This window comes from Cyprinus carpio, chromosome B9 (genome assembly GCF_018340385.1).
Source record: "Cyprinus carpio isolate SPL01 chromosome B9, ASM1834038v1, whole genome shotgun sequence".
NCBI lineage: Eukaryota > Metazoa > Chordata > Actinopteri > Cypriniformes > Cyprinidae > Cyprinus > Cyprinus carpio.
In genome coordinates, this window is record NC_056605.1 from 17,977,329 (window position 1) to 18,000,075 (window position 22,747).

The 22,747-nt window shown below is 35.6% G+C and overlaps 1 protein-coding gene across 2 annotated transcripts; it reads right to left on the reverse strand.

The window, feature by feature from the left end:
- Window positions 1–1,977: 1,977 nt before the first annotated feature.
- On the reverse strand, window positions 1,978–22,357 carry LOC109062524 (glycophorin-C-like). Of its 2 annotated transcripts, XM_042731270.1 has the most exons (4): window positions 22,111–22,355; window positions 19,190–19,339; window positions 4,549–4,578; window positions 1,978–2,705 (listed from the first exon to the last, which is right to left on the reverse strand). In XM_042731270.1, exons 2-4 carry the CDS (start codon window positions 19,266–19,268, stop codon window positions 2,509–2,511), a joined length of 306 nt encoding a protein of 101 aa, XP_042587204.1. In that variant the 5' UTR covers window positions 19,269–19,339; window positions 22,111–22,355; the 3' UTR covers window positions 1,978–2,508. The 2 variants fall into 2 exon arrangements, with proteins under 2 accessions (XP_042587204.1, XP_042587205.1); XM_042731271.1 differs by lacking the exon at window positions 4,549–4,578 and having other exon boundaries at window positions 22,111–22,357.
- Window positions 22,358–22,747: the final 390 nt, after the last annotated feature.

Genomic DNA, 22,747 nt, shown 5'->3' on the forward strand with positions numbered 1-22,747 from the left:
CGGATTCTCGCAGTGTAGCTCACCTCCAAAGTGTCTGGCATTTTCATTTTGTTGCATCAGCATCTGTACTGGCCTTTGAATAATGTCTACATTTCTTGGTAAAAATCTTCCAGAAGAGATCTCATTGAAAAATGATTTATCACGGTACGCATCAACTCATATCATATTTATAGCACTCCATGTCCCACTGCCATACAAACTGTTTGCATGAGATAATATTTCAGTATTTTATTTGCACATTCTGGTTTCCCAGAAGTGAAAAACACAACACCTGTACTAATTACTCCCCCGTGAAGAGGAAGTGAAACTATCAATGGCCCAAGGCCTGGTTGTTTGATCCAAAAATCACTAAACTGAGCACAGCATGAGCTCTCTTTAATGCCAGTTGCTGTGAGCTTAAAGGAAATAGTTCACGCAAAAATGAAAATTCTGTCATCATTTACTCACCCTCACGTCGTTCCAAACCTGAATGACTATGTTTTCTCTGTGGAAAACAAAAGATGATTTTTTGCAAAAACAGCACCATAAAATCCTCATAAAAGGAAATTTGACTCACGCACTGTATTCCAAGTCTTCTGAGCCATTTGACAACTAAATTTAACTAAAAATCTAGCTTGACAGTTATGTTTACTTTTACTTTATAGTAAAGAGCAGCTCAGACAATATGCTGTAATTAAGAAAGTTTTGAAAGACACAAAGTTGAGTAAATGATGACACACTTTTCATTTTGGGGTGTACTATTTCTTTTTCTTTCTTTCTTTCTGTCTTTCTTGACTTGTGCTTTTCACAATACTAATAACATTCAGAAATTGAAAAACATGCAACTGTAACAACAACAAGCAATATAATTCATTTTATTAGTTGCCAAAGCATTAATATACGTAGATGAAATTAAAAAGTTAAGGCATCTGAAGCAGATACTTTTCTCATTTATTTACTCCACTGACTAACTCTAATACTGCTTCTAATTAGATAACAACATTTCATTAGATCAGTCTAACAATTAAATCCTAGACATTCTTACAAAATACTTTTTTTTCCACAAGCAGAAAAAAGTAGCATTTAGAATAAACACAGTAAAAACAGAACGATGTACAAAAGCTTCAAAAGGAACTAATATGTGCCTTTTACTGATATGTACCTTTAAGGCACCCTTTAGATACATGGTTTATATTTTAAAAAGGTAAAACTTTTTTTTTTCTAAAAGTGTAATAAGACATATTTCTTCCTCTAATAACACAACGGCTTTTCCCTCACTGTTTTTTTTAATTATCTGAGTAAAGATTCTTAAAAGCTGAACTGCTGAATAATGAGTTTTATGTTCTGGGACAAGTGCATGAAAGTTGAGATCTTGAGACAGGCTCTTTGAAAGTAACTATTTAAAAAATATGGAACATTAAAATGTGACACTGAGTACTGAACTGCTGTAAAGCCAGTCACAAAAAAAATAGTGTGCATGTTTATAATGATCATTACATTAATCTGCAGGCAGAGCAAAAAGATGCTTTTGAGACGTTTAATATTGAGTTGACCAATGAGCCTTTGGGAAGAACTGTCATACAGTCAGACAACACCAAAACTATTTTCATCTTTTAAAAAAGATGTTCTTAAAAAACGAACAAACTTCTTAAAATTTTCTGTCTTAAGAAGATATTCATGAGTCTGATACCTGATTATTATATATGTGACCCTGGACCACAAACCCAGTCATAAGTAGCAAGGGTATATTTGTAGCAATAGCCAAAAAGACATTGTATGGGTCAAAATGATCTATTTTTCTTTTATACCAAAAATCATTAAGACATTAAGTAAAGATTATGTTCCACGATATTTAGCAAATTTCCTACCGTAAATATATCAACACTTAATTTTTTATTAGTAATATGCATTGCTAGGAACTTAATTTCAACAATTTTAAAGGCAATTTTCTCAATATTTAGATTTTTTCACACCCTCAGATTCCAAATGTTAAAATAATTGTATCTCAGTCAAATTGTCCTATCCTAACAAACATCAATGGATATTCAGCGTTCAGATGATGTATAAACCTCAATTTAACAAAACTGACTCTAAAGACCTTTTTTATGGTTTATGGTTATACAGTATATCGAATATAGATATGAGACAAATTAATTTCACATTCTTGTTTTTTAACAGTGTGGATTTCAGTGTCTTGATATATCACCTATTATTCACATTCTGTCTAACGAGATCAAAGACTTTCCTTCCCTTCATCTGAATACCATCTCATTCTCCTGAGCTGATGTTTGTTCAGACACTCAGCTTTACAAGAAGTGTGGCATATTCTTTCATCTGTACTCAATATTACCTCTTTTTGAGAAACAAATAAATATAAATGATCTCAGATATTGAAATATAGAAGAAATTTCACAACACTCTTTGTGTTAGAAAACAGTTACTTCACCGCTCCAGCAAACAGGATTGAGGCATCATGTGTGCTTGCAGGAGTTTATTATATGATGTGTATAAAGGGCCAGCTATTGTGTCTCATATGAAATACTCTTTCTTGCTCTCATCCATGGCGTCTTGCAGGGCAGGGTCTCCACGCAGAGCAGCGTCTGCTGTCTCTGCGAACTTTGTGCCCTTGGCCTCATTGGTATGATATGTGCCCTTGTGCTTGTACAGGTATCGCAGAATGATGGCCAGGAGGAGGATCAGGACCAGAACCACCACAGCAATTACAACTAGAACACACAGAGAAAGAGAGGTTATATTAGAAGAGAACCTGGGGGATGCAGCTATAATGTGAGACTGACTGTCCTGAAATATACTGACTACAATGTTTTGAGTTCAGAGGAGCATTGCTGGCTGTACTTTTTTTTAAAGGATCATTATTCTGGGTTCGTTATCACAATAAATGTTGACTAATAGAAGAAGAAAGTTAGATAATCAGGAAATTATGATTTTTTTTTTTATTTTTTATTTTTTTTTTTTGATTATGATTATTATTAGTTAACAACATGCCACAAACGCTGTTGATTGAGTTTAACTTGTACTAAATCTGAAACATATTTCTGATTCAACAGCTGATGCCGATACCAGTATCTAAAGGTGGTTGATGTTCATAAGTATTTTTTAATACAAATTCATGATCATATTTTTTCAGTAAATAAGATTTTACATAATATTTACAAAAAACTCGAAATAATTTTTCATTGTTTTTTATTATAAAACTAATACCAGAAAAAATTGAAAAAAAGGAAAGAAAAAAAACTTATAGTAACTAACTAAAACTGAAAAAGTAAAAAATAAAATAAAATAAATAAAAATTTAAAAAAAAAAACTAACAAACAACAAAATTACTAAAACTTTAATTAAAATAAAAATGTAAGCAGAAAATATAAAAATTTAAAGTAATTCAAATAATAATAAAAACTATGATAATGAAATAGAAAAAGACCAGTTCTGTTGATCAGTATCTGCATTTGCATTTGAAATTGGTCCTTGGTTTTTGTACTTTTATTCTCAACCCAACTTATCTTTAGCTATATTCCACTGGAAATTTAACTTAAACCATGTTCAGCATCATTATATTAAATTGTGAGGTTGGGGAAATGCGATAACAGAATGTTAGATTCAGGTGTAAATTTAGCTAATGAAAATACAGACAGACTTAACCAATAAAAGCTAATCTTCAGAGTGCCCTGTTTGTAGAGAACAGCAGTAAACCACACAGCCCTAACAAACTATGCACAATGAAATACACAAATTTTCTCCTGATATGCCAGACCAGTTTCCTGAAAAAGGTTTTGAGGGCATGTATCATTAGAACCCTGCTGAGGTTTACTGATTCCAATTACTTCAGTGTTGAGAACAAACCCACACACTGATTATTCATGTGTAAATGAGCTAAAGCGAGACCACTGTGGAACTGGTACTATTTCTTTCTTTTTTTTTCTTTGCTCAGCCAGAGATCTTCTGAGGCCAGAAAACATCTTGTGCACAAATTACCTCTCATTTGTACAGAAATCTTCCAAGCCTCTCTGACCATCATCAAAGTGCTGTTCTCAAAATGTTCTCGTAACTACACACTCTGGAGGCAAAAAGCATCTTTTTCCACTGACTTTGAATAAGTAACATATTGTTAATATGTCATTATCATATAGAAGATATTTTACCAGTGCCCAGTTTTGCTCTGGAAAGCTTTTGAAATGGACTGGAGATTTGGAAATGGATATAATCCTCTGCCTGCTGCCATTTACATCGCTGTTTAGAATCGTTGTTTTGGACTGTCCGTGTTCCCGTTTTGTCATCTACCACATAATTTTTTTTTTTCTGTGCCTCCAGAGGTGATTGGCTCAAAAAACAACTGTGTCCAGACCTACTGTAAATGGCCATAAGCTTAAGTAGATTGCAGAAACCATTGACACCAATGGTCTCTACCTAGGCTTTACGATGCTCTCGGGAAAAGCAACCCTGACAAAAGTAATATTTAACAGGTCAAATTAGTTAGAAATATTGACTTTTACATTGTAGTGAGATTAAGACATGTTAGATATGTGAAAGTCTGTGAGCTGCTATACTTACCTCCAACTATGGCTTCAAAGTATGGTCCCTCTAAAGACAAGCAGAAAATATTCTGATGAAGCAAAATTGTATACGGCATATGTCAAACATGTATATGCATTTATTTTTTGAATGGGAATGCTCATATCACATATCATTTTGTCCATTTTGTAATATAGTTCTACTATTAACCTCCACTGATTTTAAGCATAAATGTCTCTACATTTGATCACAGTTCTCTGTTCGAGCCTTCCTAAATGGCTAGAGTTCTGAAACTTGTTCTGAAAGTGTGTTTTTTTTTTTTTAAGGAGTGCTGCAACTCTACAACAAGATCCTTCCTGCCTCACTGATCCCTCACAAAACACCGTACTGTTGACTTTCCTCCTGTGTTATAATAACACACGTGAATCTTTCATGATGCTTTGTTTTTATAGACAGCTGTCTCCCCCGTTGTATTGCAGCGAGACTCATCCTCCCCATCACCATGGGGACAAAAAGCTCGTTAAAGAAAGTGATTGAAGATAATCATGAATTATTGCAAAGGCAACATCTGCTGCCTTGACTTGACTTTCACTGAAGGACAGGCAAATCAAACATGTTGCTGTCAAAATGGAGATAGATCTAGTGAGACCCCAAAACTATTTTTAAACAGAAAGGATAATGCCGGTTTGACCAAGCAGATGCCCCCCAAACATGAACAATTAAGCTCCCTCATTAGTGTCTAATAACCTGTTACATTGTGATTAAAAGCTCATTGTGATATGGTGTTTACAGCGTGATTATATTTGGAGTAATTAAGGAGACACAGAACATTCACATTTGGGTAATGTGAAGGGCATGAAGGTGTGTTTGAAGGTATAACATCCGCTCATGTGATCTTTAATGTCTCCTTATAAGTTCAATAATTAGTTGTCCTTTAAAAAAGTTGTAGTGATATGAAAAAATAAAAAATAAAAATGACAACCTCACAGAGGCTCTCAGACAGTGAATTATTTATAACTCAATCAAGTATTTCAAGCTCCACCATGGTTCTCTCTGCAGCATCGTTCCTCAAAACTTCATTAAAACGATAAAATATGTCTCTAAAAGAGAGTCTGGTTTGTTTCGCAAAGTAGCACATGCTTTTACTGTGAATCGCGATCATTATAGCATGCAGATGTGTGACCTGCTAGCCTCAAAACTGTCCGTAAAACATCTCTTAGCTTCCTCTAAGAGCAGTAATGTCAGTAGTGGCATCTAATGAAGCCAATAAATAAATAAATAAATTGTAAATTGTACTTTAAACTGTACTTTGAATCCTCTGGAAAATGGACTCTTGAACATATTGAAAGTCATATTTATTTAAACAGTTGGAGAACAGTGTGTGCTGCACTCTGAGCTCTTTCAGAATATAAAGACAGATGCCTTTTCAGTAAGGTTATTAAAGTTGGAATGACATGAAAACATCTGTTTTCTAAATGCATGCTTTTAGTCTAATTGAGAATTATTCATCCACTTTTTTTAAATTAAAATTTCATAACTTGTTCTGGTGAAACGAAAGTCTCCTCTCCGGTGACAAATGCTGGAAATCCCACTGCTCTCTTACAGTTGACTACAAGCTCACATTCAGATCTGCCTTCATCCAATCAACAACCAAGGCTGAGTCTCTGTCATACATTTTTTAATTTTTCAACTTGTGCACTCCCCATTTTTGCTCATTAAAAAGTTTTACAAACAAACACAATAATCGTTAAAAAAAAAAAAAAAAACTATAATAATTACACCAACATGAGTTGTATGAGAAACCTAATAAAAGCTGTTTTTGTATAAGGAATAGGCCAACCTATGGCGGTCATGACTGAGGTCACGTGAGGTGATCATCATGTTTTCTTACTATTCCTGTTATTGGACACTTTCCTTTCCAAAATTTCCACTTTCCTCTCACTTCCACTTTGTGTAATAAATGAATCACGGGTGACTGCAAATTTCTACATTAACATTGGCAATTGAAAACCTTTGCTTCTGTAATGCACACCACAAGACCAAAGACCTGCAACACAAACAAAAAAAGGACCTAGTGCACCTTTAAAAATTCTAACGTGCTTTAGCTGGTAGGAAAGTTTGGAAAGTTGAATCATTCAAAAGGGGCATGAAGGACACTGTTGTTTTTATATCTCACAGGTCATGTTTTTGTTTCCATTCAGTGAATAGAGAAGAAAACTGTTGAAATCTATTTAGGACTTGAAGCTGAAGTGTGGAATTTCTGCACCACTGGCTTCACCGAACCAAATTGCAAAAATAATGGTCGCTTTCAAACAATCTTACCACAAACTCACCACTGGCTGAGCCGATACTACTCTATCGGATGCTGAAACAAACAACGCAATGTTTTGATAGCGCCAAAGCATAAATGGCTTACTGTTAGCCGTCTCTGCATATTAAATTAAGATAGTAATTTTTATATTATACTCTTCAGCTTTAAATCTATGACACATAGATGTGTGGCACAGGGAGACCAGAAATTTCAGGCTAAAATATATGATGAATAATGGATATATTTCTTATTTAGAGCAGAAATTCTCGGTATAGTGGATGTTAAGCCCGTTATAAAAGATCTTTCTAAGTCAAACTCAGTGTAGAGCCACAGCACCCCAGGACGGATTAAATCTCTGCTAAATTTGCCATGCAAACACGAGGGAGCCTGTCTCGCCTGGAGGCGTCCCCTCGTTAGCCTCGTTAGTGAAATCCGCCAGCCGCTGTGACATGGAGGAGGACATCTGTGCTGCGTGGCCAGATCTGAAGAACAGCTTCTTTTTTTTTCACAGCCTGCCATGAAAGCCGACGGGTTGGACCTGAAAGATGATGAGGGGCCAAAGGCATTCCACCCTCTCTCTCACTTCTGCCACACAGACCCAGGGCAGAGCAAACCCAGCAGCAAGACATTTGCTTTCATCACCTTCCCAGAAGTGGAGCTAATCTTGCCCAAAGCCGGCTTTTGAAGCGCACTGGTAATTGTCTCCCGATAGGATGGGCAGCAAAACCAGGAGCCAGAATGAATTCCAGTCCCTTCAGTTCTTGGGTGGGAAATGCATTAAGCTGATACATTTCCAGCTTGAATTAATGGAAATTTCTCATTGTTGCTCTGCCCGGTGCCCAAACTGTAAATCTGTCCAAATTTCAGCAAATTGGAGAACTACCAAAGCAATGGCATTTAGCTCTGATCTGAACAATTTATTCATGGGGACAACCAATGGTCTGGCTATCATCCGTTAGCCTCACACACATTGGATGACTAGGTTAAAAGTAGCACTAAATAGTCTACCTTTAGACATCTACTAGAAATTGATTTATTCACAAAGAACTTACTCAGTTCTTAAAGAAGACACCAAAAATTGTACTTCCTCTTGTAGTCCAGAATCTATAATTTTGCATGCTGATACTGCTGCTCTCTTTGATTTCACTAAATGTACCACAAAAGGCCCATCACCTTCCCTAGGAAGGCTGTATAGTACATTGTCAAATCCGTAGGAATAGAGGTCCTTGTCTCATCTCTGAGGTGATGAAGTGTCAGGGTAGGCCTTCATGTTTCATGTAGAGAATTAACAGCTCCGATGTCTGTCAGGAAAGCACTTGACTGTGACCAACTGCCTGTGCCAAACTAAGAGTGAAAACAGCTACTAAACGCCTCACTAAACTCGCTCTCAGACACTCCTTTTCTCTCACTCTCTTTCTCTCTCTCACTTCTCAGATGATTGGCTGTTGTTTATTATTCATCATCCTTTTAAAAGAACAGCTTAAAAATGGACAGACACAGGTGAACTTGAAAACTGAAAGTCCATCTCACTAAGGCAATCTCTGATATACATACACATACTGTATATATATATATATATATATATATATATATATATATATATATATATATATAAACATAACTTATTTTTCTTAAATACATACATTATATATATTAGATAGAGATATCAAAAGATATGACAGAGATGTTTGTTTTTACTGAAAATCAACCCAGTGGCTTTCTTATAGTTTCCACTAAATATTATAGTAAATTACATTTAAAAATTGAATAAATTACACACTTCAGCTTTAAACCAGCTGCTTGTAAAATGTAAGTCCAAATCCTACTATATGAATAAGCATTAAAAGCTAAGCAGCTTCCCTTAAAATAGCCCATTGCCAGTAAGGACATTGACAATAGATGATAACCTGAGGGAGCTGCAGAGAAGCCTCAGCTTATAATGAACCTCTAACAAACCATACAAATGCTCAGTCCTAGTTAATCAACATATTTTAATTAGATACATACATCTCCGTGGTGCAGCAGTCACAGCGAGGAAGAATAAGGCCACCACAAAGTCTATGTCGAATCCTCCAAAAATTCCTAATGGATTTCACACTGTTTTACATCTTTTCTGCTCTTCAGAGGAGGTAAGAATGAGAATGCATTCCCACAGTTCTTTAGTGCAAGGTTGTTCAAGAGAGTCAAATGGGAATGTTGGTGAGTCCTTGTAAAAGTTTAGTCAAACATTTTACAAATAAAAATAAATATTTCTTATTTTTAAAGAAATGCTAAGGATGAAAGCATGGCAAGTGTGATACAGCATGTTATAATTATCTTTACAGTAATAAATCTGTATAGGCTACATGATAAATAAGAAATATAATTTTCTTTATATTTTGGGAAAAATCATATTTTGATGTCTATGTGTCATGATCCCATGAGCTCCTCATTCCTGCCATTTCATAACACTATGGAATTAAAAAGTTTGAAGGTTTAAAGTACAACTGACCTACTGTCTTCACATTGATATGTTTTATGTATTAAGCTCAGAATGACTCGTAACCCTTTATCAGACTTGAGATTGCAAAAAGGAAATATTGATCATCACGTTATTTACTGTGTCTGCAATGCACAGATCCACATCAAGAAAGGCCTCAAAACAGCCTTGAGTGAAAGCATGTAAGCCCATCAATAAATCTCTCATTTACTGGTCAGGAGCTCTTCTCAGATTCCTCTGTGCCACCAAGGCTATTCAGACCTTTAAATCCTCCTCTTAAACAGGTTTTACGATAGTCATTTCTATCAGACTTGAGAGGACCAGTCACTGTATTTCTACACTGTATTGTTGGTGATGTGACTGCCCTGCAAGATCATATCAGAAAATTGATTATTGAGGAAGCTTGTGTCAAGGCCAAAGGATGCTCATCAGCCTTCCCATGTGATGAAGAATTGTCCTATCGAACCAGAAATCACTGACTTACACTGTTTTACACCTTTAAGGTGCAGGGACATTAGCAAAAATTTGTGGCCAAAAAAAGGTCTATTGTCTGCTGTCAATGTACTGATGTATGAAGCACAGCTCACACAGAAGGCACTTTAAATCAAGCAGTTTTCTGTTTGCATTATCAACTTTAACCCACTGCAAAATCTGCATAGGGAAAACGTCCACCATCACGCAAAATTCCAGATTGCATGGATTCTAATTAAAATAACTGGTTTGTTTCTAACTTTGTTAAATGCAATGCCACATATATAGAGAATTTTTTTTAAACATTACTTTTAACATGTGTCTTATTTTAAAAATGTTTTTACAAGAAAACAAGAAAAATATATTTTCTTACTATTTTCTCTAATGCATAGTAGAAGAAAAGCTACTCTTTTGAAAATATTCAGTTAAAATTATTATTCATTATTGAAAATACTTCAGTTATGCAGTAATATTACACCTGTGGTTAGCTGCATAAAATGCTTAGACTAGTGTTAAAAGTTAATCATCTCATTTTTAATTTTGCTCATTACTTTTTGAAATCAGTCACATGAAAATGTAGACTGATCTAATCTGAATCCAAAAGTAAGACTGATTACCACATACCATGTTTATGCAACTGGCTGCTTATGTTCATGTATAGTACATTAACTAATTTAATTCTGGGTTAGAAGTAAGTGAGTTATTCATTGAGTCAGTTGGCCAGAGCTGAAGTAGCATAAGAAGGTTAATCACATCAAGCTATTGCATTGATTTGCATCATGCAACACACATACAGCACACTGAGCACAGACAGGGCAGCCACCAGGACAGCACAGGTGCAAGCATGCATTACACAAGAGCTCAATGGTGATTATAACCCTAAATTCATAACCGTACTGGGCTGAGATGGAGGAGACAGAATGAGGAAACCACATGCTAGTCTCCCTCCAATCCTAAATGATAAATGAGCCGAGTATAGAAGACAGGGAAGGAAATGGGAGTAATGGATGTGACTAATGGAGTGAGATTTCAGCATGTCTTGGAGGAGGAGAGAGGGTGGGAAGCGTGCTGAAAGCTTGTGCTGTTACATTGAGGAGGTGAGAGAAGGACATATTTCTGTTATTGAGCTGGGCAGTCTCATAAGGGAACCGGCGCTGTAGAAAATTTCATCCTGCTCAACCTCAACACAAATCTGCTGAAATTTCAACTCTGTTGGGGGTTATATAACAGCAAATGGTATAATACAAATATATAATATTGGTATTTTTTAACCCTGTAACCCCACCCCTTAACCATATTGCATAATGCCCTGTTCACACCAAGAACAATATCTATAAATATAACAAAAATGATGACTTTATAAGCACCCATCCATAAGTGTGTGCTGCACTTTTGTCATCTGCTTTGAATGCTCAAGCACTTTAAAGTTCGATTTATTCTGATGGGCTGGCAATGTTTTATCGGACATCAGCTGGAATATATATTTTTTTTTACTTATTCCATCAGTATTGCTTGCTCAGTCTGTGCTGTTGTCATTATACAGTGGTTGTGGGACTCCCCTATTCTCATAGAACTGGAATGATTAATAACACTATATGGATACAAATATCATTATTATAGTCCTTGGTGTGAACAGGCCTTAGCATATAAAAAAACAAAAAGACCCATCAAAGTTGCCTATGTGGCACATTACAACATATTCCAAGTCTTCTAAAGCAATATGATTTGGGTGAAGAAAAGTTTTTCACTGAAAATCTCTACTGCAGTTCGCAAATTTATTCAAACATGTCATAATCAGACACAAGACACACAAGAACCAGTGGCTTGTGACACTGTTGACATCAAAACTGTCGTGCAGCCACTTTCATATGCTTCAGTGAGTATGAACAAGATTTGAGTGCTATAGGGAAAGATTTTCAGAGAATAATGACCTAAAAGTTTCATTGTTAAAGCTTGACTGCAAAAAAATAGCTGCAAAAAGCTTGATGCGCTTTCCATTGAATAAAGAAATTCATAAGTGTTTTGAAATGACCAACAAGGTGAACAAAGCAGAAGAGTGATATCTGAAAGGCAGTTGAATATGACACAAGATTGATAGTGGTGCATTTCCTTATAGGCAAATTTAAACTGCCACAAAAAACTGCCAAATGTTAGAACAGTTTGCTACAAGTGTAAAAACACTGAATTATGCCCTCATTTTCTGACCCATGGCCTAGTTTTTAGTGTCATTAAGCAGGAAATCATCCTGCTGTTTGAACTTCGTCTCGCTCAAGCTAAAAACATGTGGGCTCTGTAAAATTCTTCTTTTTTTTTTATAAATAAGTCTCTTTAGCTCTTCATTGCGGCTTTGATTTCATAAAAAATACAGTAAAAACTGAAATATTGTGAAATATTATTTCAATAAAAAAAAAAATGTTTATTTATTTATTTTTAAGAAAATAAATTTTAAAATGTAATTTATTCCTGTGATGGCAAAGCTGTGATGGCTAAATTTTCAACATCATTACTCCAGTCGGTGTCACATGATCCTTCAGAAATCATTCTAATATTGACGAATTGCTTACTCAAGAAAAAATTCTTATTATTATCAATGTTGAAATTAATTGATGGAAGTAAAAAAAAGGTCATAATGAGTGAAATAAACTCTTATAACTCACTTTTTTTTTCAAATAGGGTTACACTTTATTTTAAGGTGTCCTTGTTACAGTGTAATTATACATTTAAGTACTGAGTAAAATGATTTAACTACATGTACTTACTATATATTTAGGAATAGGATTAGGGTTACATGCATGTAATTATTCATAATTTATTGTTGTTATAATAGTAAGTACATGTAACGTGTAACAAGTACATCTTAAATAAAGCATTACCCCTAATAGCATATCATGTGATGACAGCGACAGTTAAGTACTAACAAACTAAACCATCAAAACACAGAAACAGTTTGATTTTAGTGTTTGTTGGTACGGTGTTCACTAGCTTTATGAAAGAGTGCTGGTTTGAAAGTGGATCCACCTCAACAGCTGTGCAACTAAAAAGACAAGCAGCTTACTCTTCCACACCATTACACAGCCACACATCTCTCTTTACTTCTATAACACCCTCACTTCCTATTCATAATCTTTAAACAGACTCGTCAGTAAGTGGCCAGTAGCAGTCACTTATATTGTACATTGACATCTATAGATTAGAAATGTCAGTTGCAGTTTTTCATTTTGCTAGCATTTCTGTATTTTGACTACGGTAATAACAGGTCACTTGGCTTTGTTAGCATACCAAAACTCTTGACTCTTTTAACCCTTACATAAGCTGGTGTGAGAAACCGTATGCACTTCAAAGAGCGAATCCAACATATTCCTTTGAGCCGCGACACAATGAATCTGAATGGCCTCTGCTGCCTAGATGGCTTCATTCATCATCTGGATATGCCTCACAATGCCATGTGCCATAATCAAAGCAGCATAATTATTATTATGATATTCATTTCTATAGATGGCACTTGCCCTTGAGAAGGTCAGTCTATCATCTTTGGGACTAGAACATCTAATCTTTGCGAGCGGCGAAAGTGTGGAATAGATTGAGAATCGCAGAAAAATATGTAAGAGAAGGAAATTGCAAATGACCCCGAGGTCACTTGGCCACAGATACAGTTATTCAGTGGCCCAGAAATCAGATTGTGGTGCTGAGGGGGAGGAAAAATCAAATTGAGAAAGAGGACTGGAGGCGACAGAGTGCACGTCTATGAAGATAAGAGGAATGTGGAAATATCCACAGGGACCTAAACCTGAGTGTACAGAAAGGGTTTTAAAGTTTTCAGACTTTCCATTGCAAGTTTATAAGTACAGACATGACATTACCATCTTCATCCGCCTGTCCTGCAGGTAAAGGATTAGCCGTTTCACACCACAAGCATCAGCAGGGCGTATGTGAAGCAGCAGCATAGCTGCAACAGCATAACTTTTGTACCTCTCCTCCTCATATATGCAATAATGAAAACCTCTTTGAAAAAAAAACACATTTTGTTCACGGTCCGCTTACAGACCATCCGCATGATGTAATTTTCAGATGATTTTCAAGAGATCTGAATGCTCAAAATCAAAAGGTCCACTAGGTTGTGCAAATACACTAAACGTGTCCATCTGTGCTCACGGTTAATAGAGTATATTTTGATATGCCCATTTGGGTACAAGACGGAGCAGAAGATGAAGAAAAATGAAGAAAATACAGGCTTAATTATTTGCATTTTTGTACAGATTTAAATATATGATATGATGAGAACCCTAGGTTTAAGTGAATTAAAAGATAAGTTCACATCCAGAATTGTAAAAATCCTGATAATTTATTCACCCCCAGTTCAGTTTCAGTGCAGATTCAAATGGCTCTACACAATCCCAGCCAAGGAATAAGTGAAACAATCCATAATTTTCTAAAAAAAATAAAATAAATACACATTTATATACTTTTTATCCACAAATGCTCATATGCTTTCACTAATTCTGTGATGTGCATCCACGACGTAACGTAATTCTGTTGGAAAGGTCACGAGTGGTTAGTTCTCCATCTGTAGGGTAGGGTGAAAAACTCCATGTCATTTTCTCCCCCAACTTCAAAATCTTCCAACATCGTTGTTTTACCTCTTTCTTTTCTTTCTTTTTTTTTAAGTGCACGATTGCAAAAAAAGAAAATGATTGGTTGTTTTGCTAAATAAAACACTTCTGGGATCGTGTAGATCCTTTTGAAGCTGCATTAAAACTGCACTTTGGACCTTCAACTCATTGGCCACCACTGAAGTCCACTATATGGAGAAAAATTCTGGAATATTTTCCTCAAAAACCAGTTCTTTGACTGAAGAAAAAAAGACATGAACATCTTGCATGACTTGAGGGTGAGTAAATTATCAAATTTCTGGAAGTGAACTATTGCTACATTAAACTCTGTAAAATGTTAAGTTGGTCGCAGTGCCATGCACTTAATGCCTCATCTGCGGTCATTCTTCAATAAGGTTTATTAGTTAACATTAGTTAATTACATTAGTTAACATGTATAAATAACAAATAATAATGAACAATATTTCCACAGCATTTATTAATCTTAGTTCATGTTAATTTCAGCATTTACTAATGCATTATTAAAATCACAAGTTGTGTTTGTAAACATTAATGCACTGTGAACTAACATGAACAATGAGTGACTTTATTTTTCTTAACATTAACAAAGATTAATAAATTGTGTAATAAATGTATTGTTCAATGTTCATTAATTTTCATTTTAATTCATTCATTTTAATGGCATCTTATTGTAAAGTGTGACCATTAATATTTATCATACTGCTCAACTTGACAGTATTTTCTCTTTTGTTATTTCATAGGAGCTTCAAAGAAGACGGAGAAAGCCAGAGTCTTGTGCCCTGCGTTTATCAGTATCTTTATGTTTGTTGGGTGGAAAAGAAAAACTCAATAAACAAAGTAAAAAATAATTTGACTGATATCTTTCCCCTCCAAAGTTTCTATAGATATCATGATATATTGATATTGTGAATTCTTATGGCCACAATAACCGTGATATGAAAAATCTAATATCGTGGCAGCCCTAATTACCATATATGTCATTGCATCTATCTCCAAATACAATCTGTAAACAGAAACCGAAAGTCTATTAAAAGCTTACTAACTTCCTTCTGGTGCTGCTGCGAGGCTCATCATGACCACAGCACTGAGTTCAAGCTCACTTGTATGTGGGGCTAGTCAGCTAGTCATGAGATACTGAATGTGGTACACACACACACACACACACACACACACACACACACACACACACACACACACACACACACACACACACACACACACACACAGTCCTGTGGGAGTCTCAGTTAAAGAGCTCTTCACTATTCCCCTCTCTCTGCTTTTCTGCAACTGATTTCCTCAAACAATCTGGTGTTTCTCTCCATCTCTCTCTTTCCTTCATGGCCTGAGGTCACATCTGCCTGGGATTTGAGGCTCAAGTGGTAACCGTTCCTATCTCACCCAGCCATATGTCACGCATCTCGCCTCGAAAGAATACCTCTCCCTCTCTGCTCTCCACCACACTCTCAGATTCCCTCATTCAAGCTGAGAGTCAGTGATTCTCTGAGAGAAAAAGCCTTTGCAATGAGTTAACTAATGGGCATGTGCTCTCATGAGCCAGTCAAGTGACTGCAGGCCCACTGAGGTTGATTATGGACAGCTGGTTGAGAACAGTGCCTGTTTCCGTCAGAAATAATATAAAGAGCCTGCTGTTGATTCTCCAACATTCCTGTGGACGGACATACACATAGAGAGAGACAAACTGTTTTAAAGCTGGATTTTATTCCTAATGATATCATGCTGGTATAAAAGACTCATAATAAAACTGAAGAAAGCAGCTTAATTAACTTACTGCATTGCATCAGTGTCTTATTTAAACAAAAAATAAAGATTTTAGCTGAACAACTTTTTTCATGTTTCTCAAATTTGTTTATTCAAAGAGTAAATGGTATAAGCAGATTTTAGATGGTGTTTAGGAAAATGTTAATTTAGAATACAAAGAATCTTGTAGCCAATACTTTTGTTTTGTAGTGGCGTTAAGAGATTTCATATTTCAGTATTTATTTTTTTATCAGTATAAGTGTTTTTTGTTTTTTTAATGCTGAGTATTTGAACTAGATCATTTCTGTGATAATGATAATAATGACAAAAAAAAACTAAGACATTTTTGATTAATTTTTAAATAGTTACAAAGTTAATTGTTTATAAAAATCATAAAATCAATAACAAAAATTATTATTATTAAAATAAAATTATTAAAATATTATTTTTCTCCTTAATATCATTGAAAGTTTGTAAAACATAACATCCTTGAACTTGGCATAGCGTAAGATAAAACACAGTCCATAACTAGTTCAGTAACCTCTGTGGTCCATTACAGCTACAAACACAGATGTGCAGACTGCCCTTCATTTAACAGTTCCCAATTAAAAACAATGTCATGGTGTAAGTGTAAAATGCAAGGTGAATGCGCATGCAGCTGTTGGACTGCAGCGGGATATAGACCAACAAGCGTTTTGTTTTCCATCACATACTGGGGGACTTGGATTCGAGGGCTTTCAGAACAGAAGATAAATCAACATTTTGGCTTGCTGTTTTGTTGCTGTGAGGAACACATACACACACTCACTCAGTGTTTGTCCTGTAGCTGGAAAACCTCTACAACCCCTCTGGTTCTAACTTTGTTTCATCCTCCACCAAGAACAAAGCAAAGTCTTGTCCTGTTTCCCTTATTTGTTTTCTCTCTTCTCTTGGCCTAGCTTTTACCTCTAATGTTTGAGTCATCTTCTTACTTGTTTGAGTTTTGTTTATTTATCTATAAATAAATTTAAAAACTTAACCTGTCACATCAGTAAGTCATCAGTTAGAATTGTACTACCCTTATCCGTCTTCACAGGCACAGCTTATGCCCCTTTTGAATGTTTATTTAAACTCACCACTATGCCAACACACAACAGGTGGCTTCTTTGAAAACTGATCCTAAACCTCGCTAAGCCATCCTAAACAAACTTGAAACTGGTGATCACAATGCACGCAGCATCTTTTTAGAATTACAAAAGAGAACAACAGAAAAGTATTTCAAAAGATGGGCTAGGGATAATGATTTTTCATGAGGATTTCATGAATCCATGTCTAATAGTCACTTGTTTGTTAGTTTTATTTATTTATTTATATATTTTTTGTCACGTTGGAGTATAATAAAAACCCAGCATTTCTTCTTTTGTGTTTTTTAAGCTCTTTTGAGTCTCAGTTTTCATTATTTTAAGAGACAGCTATCAAACGAAAGAAAGATGCAGAGTGAAAGTTAATTTCAAGTGCTTTACAACATCTATGAGGTTCAGTTTTTAAAACTTTCTTTAGTATGAAATATCCATTAAAGTACCACAACATACTGGGTATTTCTAGAAACATCAGAATGCATGAATATTCAATGTTTGAAATGCCACCTATAGAAATTTGTAAAGATTAATGGGGTATAATGAATGCCAGGAAATGCCAGCCCCAAATCCTGTTGCCTTGGTCTGGAAGTTGAACATTTAATTAGAAAGATTCCAGGTCCTTAATTTAGTTTGCTGTGTATTATTAGACATAATTACATTAAATATCATTTAATATGTCAAAATGTAAGTATAAGGTTTCCATTATGTAACTTTTAATGGACTACAGCATTTTCTGATACACTTTAATCTGTTCTGATGGCTAGTTTAATTGTTTTAACAGGGAATAAACAGGCATAATTACTCAACCTCAATTAACTATGTTTTGGCACATTTTTTTCCTGTCATTTAACTTTAATATCCTGTGTGTGTGTGGAAAATGCAATTCAAATTCCAACTCATTAATTAAAAAGGAGGCTACATTTAAATTTTGAATTTTGTCAAACCTTGTTCAGAACATTATTCATATGGATTATGATATATGATGCCCTTTTCAATTGCTTTTTGCATGTTTGATCTCATCCCTTTTTTAGCATCAAGTATTTCTAGGCACTAATACACCTCCTTTCCATGTAAATTAGCCTCAAAAGCTCATTCCCAAAACTTGCCAGATCACAGTAGTCTCCTGCAGCCCCCACAACCCAGAACTGGCCTGTAAGATCAGAAATTTCAACCATGCACAGTAAACTCTGCACTCATTTTTTTGGGTGTGTTTTCATTGCTCTCTGATTTGCATAATTCTCTCCAGTGCTAAAACAATGCAAACAACATGTGTAAACAAAGGACGTTATCAGCTGGTACAATTCATTCATGGTGAATTATTCTCAAAGTGTACTAATACTGATTTCTGTTGATTATCAAGAGCCTTGCTGTATTTTGACTCTTATGGGCTTGTTATGCTGTCGGCTATGTTTTCACAGCTGGTTGTTCCTGATCTAGTAAACATATTCCATATCTCATATTCAGAGCCGTACCTCACCACCATCACCCTCTGTCTGGTACACCAGCAGTTCCAAATCTAGTACAACGCAACAGTTAGGCAACAACAAAAGGTCTTAAAAAAACCTTAAATCTAAAATCTAAATTATATTTAAATAGAAATCATTTGTTTTGAAATATATATACATAGCAGGGAATAATGTAAACTATAATCATATATCATACCTTACAAAAATATCACACACACATAAACTGCACATCCGATGCTACACACAAGCTTGCATGCCATTGCCAACACACACAAACCACACATGCTCATTTCTGTTCCACACGGTGTGTGAAATTCAGAGCAGTCTGCTCTTCTTAATGTCACCAATCCACATCCAAACACACCCATTTGATAACACTGCACTTTGTCGTCGCAGCTGGTGCTGAGACTCATTCAGTTTAGTGCACAGAACTACAAAATACTTACGAATAGATATGGGTGATGTGTCAGATTTGCTTTCAGTAGGGGTTACGCTACGTTCTGTGGAGTTGGCCATTACAGACATGTGAAGGAATATTTGGCAGTGAGATTGAGGTGGACAGCTGTGGGAGAGTCTTCTCAGGGATGATGAGATGTCTGTAGAAAGAGAGAGAGGGCAATTGCTTCACTCCAATGTGCTCTCAGGGAAACAGAGCGATGAAATAGCAGGAGAGCGCCGTTTATGTTGCAAGATAAAGCACATAACAGATTACATCATCCAAATTCCAATGTGAATACTGAATAATATTTGCACTTGGTTTTCTAATGTTATCCATTATTTACACAAGCTTTACTGCATGTTTAGATTATCATTAAGACATTATCTAACGTATTTGTTTAGTAAGTTTTACTTTGCCTGATACCGATAAGTGTAGGTCAGAGACCTCTATAATGTAAACAAAACCTAACTCCCAAACACAATGTTTTTCCCATTTAGACCATATAAAGAGAATCTCTAGACAGCAATATTGATCTGAGGCTTGTGTGGCTTTCTAGTTATTTTATGAATCTATGTTATGAAGTTCCTTCTAATTTCTGGAAAAAGCTCTGTTTTGTGATACAGCAGGGGGTTGATAACTTCCTACTGGCTTTTGACTAAGTCAGAGGAGTGTATTAAAATAATTTGAAGGGACAAATCAGAGGCTAATTCTAAAGCTGTAATTATTATGTACATAACTGTACATAATATGTACATAACTGAAAAGTTAATCTGTGCTTTTTAAAGTGGATGTAACTATCTTGCAGATGTCAGTGAGTCAGTGGTGGATACTGGCTCACCACCCCCACACAATGTGCAGTCCACTTCTCTATTGCTTATTGTTTTAATGCGACTGTATTTGCTCTATATGACCATTCACCCCCTCACTGAAAATAAATTGGGTCCTGGCAACCTAATCTGGGTGGTGTTGGAGTCATAATGCATGTTACACACTAACATCAAGACGTTTTTTGAGCAAGGTCATAAACTGATACGAATTTAAACAGGTCTGTTGATATAGCTACTGAAATATTCAGAATTCATTTGAACTGAATTGAGAGTTTATGAATCAGAATCAGATCAAATTAGGAAGTCATTGCCTTTACCCAGCTGGTCAGCTCTAAACGATATGTTCAGGTGCTCTACTCTGTAGATCTCTGATGTTCCTGTGGCTCAGCATTGCATAAGCAGCGCAAAAGGTTGTGGGTTCGGTTCCCAGAGAACACATGTTAGGTAAACAAATGTTAACCTGAATGCACTGTAAGTCGCTTTGGATAAAAGCGTCTGCTAAATGCATAAATGTAAATGTAGATCTGATATGTTGATGTGTACACAATATAGTGCCATGTGACACATTTGATTAAACTGCATTGGCCTTATTTAGCCTTTGCTGACTTTTCTGGCAGTTACTTAACAAAGAAAGAGGCCTTTAAAAACCCTGGGACTTATCACTCACTGTGAAACAAAGGAAACATTCACAGTATTTCCTTCTCTCATCAGCACACAGTGTCCACAACCTGTACTTCCTTCCTGAAATCCAGCAATGGATTTCTTTTATTTACATATATTAAAAGTATCATACACTGATATTATCTTGTTTTTAGTTTGTACTTCAGTTTGAACGCTGTCATTTTAAAAAGATGGGTTTGACAAGGCTACTAATTTATAAACTTGTTAGACTCTGTGAAGTTGTGTCAATGTTTATGCCTGCAGCTAAAGGAAGCGCTCTCATAAATGTTATATGCGATGATGGAAAACAAGTTCTCACTCTCACTCTCTCTAATTTAAGATCACTTTTATTTACTTCCCTCTTAACGACTCAGTGCTAGATTAAAGCAATTTTAGCTTGTTTTAATTTTAGCTTTCTGTTATTTAAAAACAGCACTGTTAATGTCAGCTGTGCTTAAATATAAGCTTTGTGTACCAGCATGACTGGCTTTTACTCTAATATTTACACTTGAAGCTTTTATACAAGCCTCAGGCAACAGGACATACTAGTCCCTGCATGAGTAGCAATCAATAAGTATAGTGAGGAAAAAGCAACCAAAGGTGCCCAATATAAATGTCAAGATAATTTAAAAACATCCCAGATGGCACCTCATGAAACTGGTTAACAGAATGTGTCCAGAATCAAGGCAAAAGGTGGTAACTTTGAAGAAGCTAACATATAAAAAAAATTTAATTTTGGGTAATAATACAAAATCATTTATACAAAAATATAGATGGATAATGATGATTATATGAGGAATATAAAAGAAAATGAATGTCTGATGAATGTTTATTTATTTATTCATTTATTTTTGGGTCCATACAAACAAAGTCAACGGCATTTTCGAAAACATATTCTAATGTTTAAAAAAATAAAAAAATAAATATGTTATACAGGTTTGGAATGACAGGAGGTTTAGTGAATGATGACATAATTTTTTTTTTTTTTTTTTTTTTGTGAACTACCCTATATAAGATAAATATCATTCAAAGAGTTGTCAAAGAGCTTACTAGCAATGAATTAGAGTATGTGTGCAGCTTAATATAGCAGGGCAGATGTCACTTACAAGTGTTTGTGGTTATTTGCTGACCTGGTATGTTTCTTCTCTGTCACTCAACACTTTTAAACTACACACAACCCTCTCGAGGACCAGACACTCTTTTAAATACCAAAGAAAGCCACAGATTTAGATATAAAGTTAAAATTGGTTCATATGGGAGAAAATTGGGAAGATGTAAATAGTAGGAAAACTCTTGGACAGTTAAAGAATAGTACTTGTCACCATCTAAAAAATCTTTTAACAGTAATGTACAATGCTTTATATTGTACATTTAAATCTGCAAAGCAGCACATTTCATGACAGCAGGCTTTATTTAAATACTAAAGTGAAATCTAACTCACCAACTTTTCTTCAAGAGTTCTGCAACAAGTTCTCCCACAGCCGGCAAACTGTTCTCCTGTCCTTTTTCTAGGAACAGAAATACTTCCTCTGCTCAGTCGTTGTTTCACTTTCTAACAGGATGGAAATATTATCATGAATCATATCAGAGGTCTGTTTTTAGATCCGTTAAGTTTAAATGTATAGCACGTGAACTTCCCCTTTCAGCCCACTCCACCCTAAACATACTGCTTTACTAATAGTTTCATGTGTTCGACCAATGGCTGGACAGACTCCTCCTCCTGAGGAAAGCACAACTACACAGACTCCTCCTCTGGAATAACACACAGCTGTTGTCAGACTGAGCTCAGGGAAGGGGGAAGACAGTTTGGCTGAGAGTAAAGACAGAGGCAGACAGCACTAGTTATGCAAGTGAAATGTGCAGTTATGAAATATGCAGCTGTGAAATATTGCACCCCCCCCCATTTACAAATATTTTAATACTAAACAAAATATTGTGGCCTAATGGTTAGAGAGTTTGACGCCTAACCCTAAGGTTGTAGGTTTGAGCCTTGGATCCGGCAATACCACGACTGAGGTGCCCTTGAGCAAGGCACTGAACCCCCAACTGCTCCCCAGGTGCCGCAGCATAAATGACTG

What these genes read in the sequence shown, in the direction of transcription:
- LOC109062524 (XM_042731270.1), bottom strand. Translation starts at nt 19,268, where the DNA reads ATGTCTGTAATGGCCAACTCCACAGAACGTAGCGTAACCCCTACTGAA. An exon ending in CACATCACCCATATCTATTC is followed by an intron (nt 4,579 to 19,189) that starts GTAAGTATTTTG and finishes GCTTGTCTTTAG; the next exon opens with AGGGACCATACTTTGAAGCC. An exon ending in CTTTGAAGCCATAGTTGGAG is followed by an intron (nt 2,706 to 4,548) that starts GTAAGTATAGCA and finishes TGTGTGTTCTAG; the next exon opens with TTGTAATTGCTGTGGTGGTT.